The sequence below is a fragment of the Juglans regia genome, unplaced genomic scaffold, assembly GCF_001411555.2.
Source record: "Juglans regia cultivar Chandler unplaced genomic scaffold, Walnut 2.0 Scaffold_693, whole genome shotgun sequence".
NCBI lineage: Eukaryota > Viridiplantae > Streptophyta > Magnoliopsida > Fagales > Juglandaceae > Juglans > Juglans regia.
The window spans coordinates 164,049-172,437 of record NW_023361796.1 but is presented as its reverse complement, the minus strand read 5'-3'; the positions used below and the strand labels follow the sequence as shown (position 1 = coordinate 172,437).

General features: G+C 38.1%; 1 protein-coding gene across 1 annotated transcript; it reads left to right on the top strand.

Moving 5' to 3' along the window:
- Positions 1 to 260: 260 nt before the first annotated feature.
- LOC108999110 lies at positions 261 to 1,097 on the top strand. Its single transcript, XM_018975909.1, has one exon. The coding sequence runs from the start codon at positions 261 to 263 to the stop codon at positions 1,095 to 1,097; it is 837 nt and encodes a 278-aa protein (XP_018831454.1).
- Positions 1,098 to 8,389: the final 7,292 nt, after the last annotated feature.

Here is an 8,389-nt window from a genome sequence, read left to right as displayed (position 1 = left end):
ACAAGATTGTCAAACAAATTGTTTGATATGTCAAGTAGAAGAGATCATAAATTAATAATAATATGTCTTAAGCAAGTCTATTCAATCCACCGGCCACCATGATCACTTCCTCGTGCTAAATCCATCGGCGATTTTTTCACACTTCATAAATCCATCTTTACACTTTCTTATCCCATATGTAAGTGGAATATCGTAATAACCTGTCATATACTCGTTTTACGAGTCGAGTAAAGAATTTGATGACTCTTCTTTTTATTTAGATGGACAAACGCTGGATGAATTTGGGTGATAGACTTGTATCACTTGCATATGCTGAAGGGGTTAACATTTTCCTTACAATGGCACGAAACCATTCCATGGGAAGTGATCGCATTCGGTGTCCCTGTCGTATATGCTGTAATAACCTCTTCTTGCCTATATTCGAGATGGAGACTCACTTGTTCATAAAATGGATCAATCCAAATTACACCCAGTGGATATTTCATGGAGAGGAAGAAACACTCCCCACCATTGACGACGACACTGATACCGGGGTTGGAGTGGGAGACGAGTACAATGATGACATGGACCGTATGTTAGATGACATACGAGCAGGCACAATTGGAGATGCTCCTAAAGACAACACTACATCGCCAACTCATCCGTCAATACCACAGCCCTCTCCAAACTCAACTTTTGACCAACTATTAGAGGATGCTCGACGTCCTCTTTTTGATGGCTGCACTAAATTCTCAAAGCTGTCATTCGTTTTGAAGTTGATACACATTAAAATAATCGGTAGGTGGTCAATCAAATCTTTTGATATGCTCATAGGCCTTCTGCGGTCTGCCTTTCCTGATGCTAAATTGCCTAGTTCATATGAGGAGGCAAGGTCATTGGAGCAAGGTTTGGGTTTCGAGTACCACAAAATTCACGCATGCCCCAACGACTGCATTTTTTTCTGGAAGGAATATGCTAATCTTAATGAGTGCCCTATATGTAAGGCTTCGCGTTGGATGCCAAATACACATGGGTCACGAGTGATCCCACAAAAAGTGCTTCGGCATTTTCCTTTGAAGCCAAGATTGCAGCGTCTCTTTGTGACAGATAACATGTGATATGAGATGGCATAAGGAGCAGCGGGTACCTGATGAGATTAGTATGAGACATCCTGTTGACTCTGAGTCCTGGAAGACATTTGATAAAGCCCATTCACGGTTTGCTAGGGATGCTCACAATGTTAGGCTTGGTTTGGCAAGTGACGGCTTCAATCCCTTCAATAACCTAGCAAAGCCGTATAGCATTTGGCCAATGATTCTTGTCTCGTATAACTTGCCACCGTGGTTATGCATTAAAGACCAGTTCTTCATGACATCGCTCATTATCCCTGGCCCAAAATCACCAGGGAATGATATTGATGTCTATTTGCAGCCGTTAATTGATGAGTTGATTGAGCTCTGGGAACATGGGGTACCTACATATGATGCTTCTACTAAGGAAATGTTCATGTTGCATGCTGCCTAATTGTGGACAATTAATGACTTTCTTGCTTATGAGAATCTTTCTGGGTGGTCAACTAAAGGGAAATTGGCCCTCTTGCAATGCAAGCACAGATTCCAATTGGTTGAAGTATGGTAGAAAATATTGTTATATGGGACATCGACGTCTCTTACCGGTAGGTCACATTTGGCGAACGAGAAAAAGGTTGTTCAACGGTAGAAAAGATCATCACATGCCACCAACTTAGGTTGAAGGAGCGGGTCTCTTAACTCAACTGGATCTTCTTGAAGATGTCCAATTTGGAAAATCTTGTAGGAAGAGAAAACGAACTACTGAACAGTTAAACTGGACAAAGAAAAGCATCTTCTTCAAGCTACCTTATTGGTCAATGCTGCGGCTTCGACATAATCTAGATGTTATGCGTATTGAGAAGAACATTTCCGATATCATATTGGGCACTTTAATGGACATTCCTAGCAAAAACAAAAGATAATATAAATTCTCAGCGTGACCTGGAGAACTTGGGCTTCAAAAAAGAATTACATCTTCAACGTGAAGGTGGACGTGTTACAATGCCACGTGCATTGTACACATTACATGGACATGAAAAGAATAAATTCTATGAGTGGCTCGCTGAGGTTAAATTTCCAAATGGGTTTGCAGCCAATGTCACGAACTGTGTATCTGTATGTGATTGCAAAATTTCAAGGCTTAAAAGCCATGACCATTATGTTTTCTTGCAACGACTGCTTCCTATTGCTGTTGGGGTTCTTAAGGAGTGATATTGCATTCGCTTTGACTAAACTTAGTAATTTCTTCAAAAGGTTGTGTGCCCGAACACTTGATGTGAATCGCTTATCACAGGTGGAACTTGATATCGTCACCATTCTATGCAAAGTGGAGATGATATTCCCTTCTTCTTTTTTCGATATTATGGTCCACCTATCTATCCATTTATCGGGTGAGGCCATACTCGGAGGTCTAGTTCAATATCGGTGGATGTACCCGTTCGAAAGGTATCTCGGTAAATTCAAGCGGTATGTTAAGAATAAAGCTCGTCTAGAAGGTTCAATAGTGGAAGCCTACATTCACATCGAGTGTTTGACGTTTTGCTCCATGTATTTTCAAGATGTTGAGACGAGGTTTAATCGAGGGGACCGCAACATTGATGGTGGAGAAGAGGATACTATAGATGGATTCAAAATTTTCAACCAGAAACTTCGTCCCTTGGGTATAGCCCGAAATGTGCAACTAGAAGATACACTCCATACCTCAACCATATGTTACGTGCTTAACAACTGTACTGAGATTGGACCCTATCTCGAGTAAGCAATCATGACTTCCTTCATGATTTTTTGAAACGATCTACTACTATCTAGAAGAATTTTGATAACTAACTAATATTGATTGGACGATTGTGTTCTCCAAATGCAGGGAGCACTACGACAAATTTAAGGAGTTAAACCCAAATTCTGTCGATCGCACGCATCAAACTTAATTTCCAACATGGTTCAAACAACGTGTAAGTTAGGAATTGGGTGCATTTTATCTACTTATAACAAGCCCGACCTTGCTTTTGACTATGTGTATGAAAGTATAAGTTCACAATTTAGCCCGATATTCTTGTAGGTTTAGGACCAGTATACAGCAAACCCACCACTTGTGTTTGCTGATTTGTATGCGTTAGCCTGTGGTCCTGACCCTTGGGTTGCATCATATGCTGCATGCATTATAAATGGTAAAAAGTTCCATACAAAGCAGCTTGAATTTTGCTGGCGATCACTAAATTCAGGGGTGTTGGTAACTAGTGACGAAGATACTAATAATGTAGACTTCTATGGTGTTCTTAATGATGTTGTGGAGTTACACTACATGGGAGGTCGTCGAGTGTACTTGTTCAATTGTGATTGGTTTGATTTTAGTGATAAGAAACGTGGGGTACGAGTAGATGATCATATAATTAGTGTCAACATGGACAGAACTTGGTATAAGAATGAACCATTTGTGTTGGCATGCCAGGCTTCCCAATATTTTTACATTGGAGATATAGGGTCGAAGGGGAATTGGTATGTTGTGCAGAAGTATAATTATAGGAATGTGTATGACATTCCACTAGTGCCAAGGGTTCTGGACGATATTGATGGTAATTCAAGTGAGGATGATGTCTATCAAGAAAATGAGCCATCATTTGATTATCCACTTTTACATTTTGATGCATGTCCATTATCAACTCCACTTAGTAGGACTGATATAGAACCTATCCACATTGATGCACGAGGTCATATGGTGGTTGGTGGTGAATGTAGCAATTCAACAGACTTTATTGATGATGGAATGGTTCCATCAGGTTTCGAATCTGGTTATGGTGATTGGGAATATTTAGATGAAGAGGACCTATCCACCGATGAAGAATCAGAGTCAGAATAGGCAACCTGACAACCATTGGAAACCAGGTGAACACCGCATCAGTTGAAAGAGGTAGCCTTCATGGATTGGGTCGCATGCTGGGTTGTCTATCTTAAGTTCATAATAAATTGGATCTAATATTTTCTTTGATTTATATATGCCAAATCCTGAAATTTACAAGATTATTGAGGGTACATGCACTAATATATATAGTTTCACAATGAATTATTTTAATGCATTATCTTCTTGTATGCTTGCCGTGGTTATATTTCTTGTACATAGCTTCATGTAATTTCACGTTTGCTATTGTTGAATCTCAGGTGGACGGAAATAGCTGACATTTGGTGAAAGTGTTCATTGCAAAATCCATTGCAATCTCATATCAACCCAAGGAGTTAATGAGGAGCATGCACGACCCAGGTAGATCACTTCCCAGTGTATGAGGAACCCATCCGAGGAAATTTGTGCCGTACAGATGTAGTGCACGCAAGTCATGAGGTGTTCGCATCAGTGACGCCAATTCAGATGATTCAACGCAGCCTTCAAGCCAACCATTGGAGCATTATTGTGCAAACCCAAGGGTGGAGACCCAGGCAAACAGAGAACCCTCCCCGAGGGAACAACTTGAGCCTGTTCAAAGTAATCAACTCGGTATAGTTGACTTTGATCTTGGGTTATTTTATGACTATATATCATAGTTGTGTAAGATTGATTTAATCAAATGAGACCCCTAACGGAATTCTGTTGTTATTATGTCATACAGGTGATTACAACTCGTCTGTGCCTGTAACCAACCAGGCACAGACGAGACGTGGTCGAGGGCCAGCGAAGTGTACTGAATTTGAAAAATTACGTAAGCATGAAAAGGTTTTGTTGAAGATAAATAGTGGAGAAACAGCACCATGTTGCGAGAATGCAAACATGTTTACAACATGTTTAAGCTGGATCATTAAACATCATTGCAACATGATCAGCTACCCGAGATGGACTGATGTACCCCAAGAGCATATGGATGAATTAATTGATCGTGTTCGGGTAAGACGACATATGGTACTTTGATGTTGATCTTTAAAAATTTAGACTTAATTCACGAGTGTTCACTCTAAATTTTAATGGGCTATGCGGGGTGACTTTGAATTAGGTTGGGACTTAGAGAACCATCGCTTGGCTATGACTAAACAGCTTCGGAAGTGATTTAATGCCTTCCACCACCAACTGCATAAGATATATATGTTATATGCCAGCCATGACGAGGCATTAGCGAATGGGACTAGTGTGGTGAGCCCCCAAGTATGGTTTAAGCTCTGTGAACGATGGGGTAGCGAGGCCTTCCAGGTATGCATTTTGGGTGTTCAATCCAAACCCAGACAAGTTGGGTAATAACTCCCCTAACTTGCATATTTTATTTATTACTCTGTGTACTAAAGGGCTACAATTTATGGTTTTTAATGATAGAAAATATCAAGTAAAAACCAGAAGAATAGAAAGATGCTGAAAATTAACCACACGATTGGTCGCAAATCCTTTGTGAGGATGCTAGAACAAAAGGTAAAAGGTTTGAAGTAAATTATTCCCCACACAACACATTTCTCTTTTGTAAGCTCATATAATGTCAACCACACACTAAATTGGAATGTTTCCTTTAGGAGGTAGTTTTTTTGGAAGGAATATGCTAAACTTATGTTTCTCTCATATATGATCAATAACTATTGTGCACGCATTTGCTTATATTGATTTATTAGATATATTAGTGATTAAGCTATCGATGCCATATGTAACTTAATTATTTGAATGAATATGTTACATGCACACATACCACACACATGTAGCGTGCTGAAAATGCAAACTAGGTGGACTTCTACAAGGAAACCCATTGGTCCAAGAAGAAAGATAAATTTGTGACACCTGGCACTGAAGAAATTTATGTGAGTATTTGCTACCATAAATCTTATTTGTTAAATGCATATTTTGTTCCAATATTTATCAGATTCAATTTTAAAAATGCATTATTAGGACATAAAAGTCCATAATCGGTTCATTATGTCCTATTGCAGAAAGTTATGGTAGGAAAGTTGGATACTCTAGCACCAGATAAATGAACTGACAAAGCAGCATCGGGTGTCTTCAAAGACTTACTTGGGCATCGACTGGGTTATGCCCGAGGATTGGGAGAGATGATGATCCCAGAGTCTACAAGACAACGCTCATTGGCACGAGAGAGAGAGAGTATATAGCTTTGATTGAAAAACATAAGAAAGATGTTGAAGCTTCCAAGAGTGAGATGGAGTCAATGAAGGCAAACATGCAAGCTATGATGGAGAAACAAAACAACACCGATCGTATGTTGAGGGCTATCTTCGCTGCGTGCCCGTCCCTCATTGAGTCTCTTGGAGAGACTCACTGAGGACATTTTTGTGGGAAAATGTTTTGTGGGGAAGGTTTTTTTGTGGTATTTTTGGGTGCATTTTTGTGACATCTGATGGTGGATTGACAAGATATATATATATATATATATATCCATTGGGAGGTTATATGTAAATGTTTTGTGGGAGCAAGCTAGGTTGGGAAAGTATATGTTTTGGCCCAATATATATTCTTAAATACGTATTTAAGAATATGATCAAACTTTATGGGATGATGTTAGGCCATACTCACTGCACATGAGTTAAACATGTAAGTATGTACGCCACTGCCTTCACTATACTTATGGTTGGGTGTAGTGTCATGCTTACCAACATTTGGTTGCTTGTTATACAGGTTTGTACACACGATGTATGTACATGGTATGCTGAAGGGGTTGGCTTACGGCAGAGACCAATACATGTCCTAGAATTTTGTAATCTTCTTCGTCGTGCATGTTATGTCTTGATGGTATGTGCTACAATTTTTTGTCTTATGCTTGTCTTATGTTTTGTACATGGTATGAATGGGATGGTATGTGCTTGTCTTATGTTTTGTCAAGGAAAGGTGCTGAAAATGCATTTAGTTTGTAGAACTTAAACAGGCTTATGAAGATTGTTAATTTCATTTGAGACTAATTGGTGCAGAATATTTCATCTTTCCTTTCATCTCAACTTGAAAATCAATTTTTTTTTTTGGAAGAAAAGTGGAAATGCTATGGGGGCAATCATCTTAATCAAACAATTGCAGTAATTTGCTCACTTGGTTTTTAGGAAACGAGTTTTAAAATCAGAAAAATGATTGGATCAATCATCAACTTGGTTTCTCAGTATATGAAATTTGAGATTTTTCGAATCTAATTTAACCAAATTCCTTGGGAGGAAGAAAAAGTAAAAGCAACAAACAAATCTTTTTGGGAGTTCTTTATGTTTTTGACCTACTTAATTAATGATCATGTGTTTGTAATTAGCCTGTGAGAGATGATCGATTAATGGTCCATGATTGTGTCCCTTTAATTAATCACGCAATCTTAGGCATCCAGTAGTACTTGCATGTTCTGAAACATTACAGCTGTAGTTAGGATCTTTAAAAGACAAGAAACCATGCAGCTTGATGCTTTTTACGGAATATTATGTAATTTTCCTCATTCTCAGGGAATAAGTACTGCTGCATGCATGTTTGGTATTGTGTTTGAGAGGGCAAGACCATTTTTTATATTTCAAAATAGGAGAAATCATGTATTAAACTTCATCTTGATCTACTCTGATTGCTGACATGTCATTAGTTTATTTATGGTTGTTTCTTCATGAGAATGGAGTTTCCATTCCAAAGAGTTTAAAATATAGCATAATAATATTGTCATATTGATAGTCAACTTGTAAAGGCAAGGATGATAGACGGCGCTAAATTCTGGCTAGATACCATTTAAATCAAGTATTTTTCTTAGTGAAAATAATTAGATTCCAAAACTCATAATGGAATCATTGAATCCATGGCCGGCGGTGTTCCCTTTGATACCCACTCTTATTTGGGTGACTACTAGTGTTCTGTTGAAAATTCATTAGTTTTCAATTTAAGGTGGTTCTTCCCTCTATCTTTGCATCCCTTGCAATTTGGAAAATGTCATATTCATTTCTCAAACAGACCCCATCACCGGCCTCTAGATTTGAAAGAACTTTCCATTTTTCAAAAAAGGTTTTTTTTTTTATCTAACTCAATACTTACATTGTCTGCGTGGTTCTCTATTTTATTTAAGGGTGTTTTAAGTTGCTATATGGGTAAGTGGGAATTCTGCTGAAAATGTCTAAACCAAGGAATCCAAAAGGTCTCAACCCAGAATCCAAACACCAATCAGTTCAGACGAAACACAATCTCACAAAACATCACAAACTCATATTCAGAAAACACTACAAACATACAACATATATACTTCGAATAGCAACCCTCTAATAAATATTTTGTGTTTAATCTAATAAAACCTACACAATATATATATATATATATATATATAAACTATAAAACCAATAAAAAACTATATTAAAGTATATATTTCTCCAATAAACACCTACACAATATATATATATTTATATATAAAATTGAATCA

Excerpts from the sequence above, each read along its gene's own strand:
- LOC108999110 (XM_018975909.1), top strand. The coding sequence starts at position 261 with ATGGACAAACGCTGGATGAATTTGGGTGATAGACTTGTATCACTTGCA.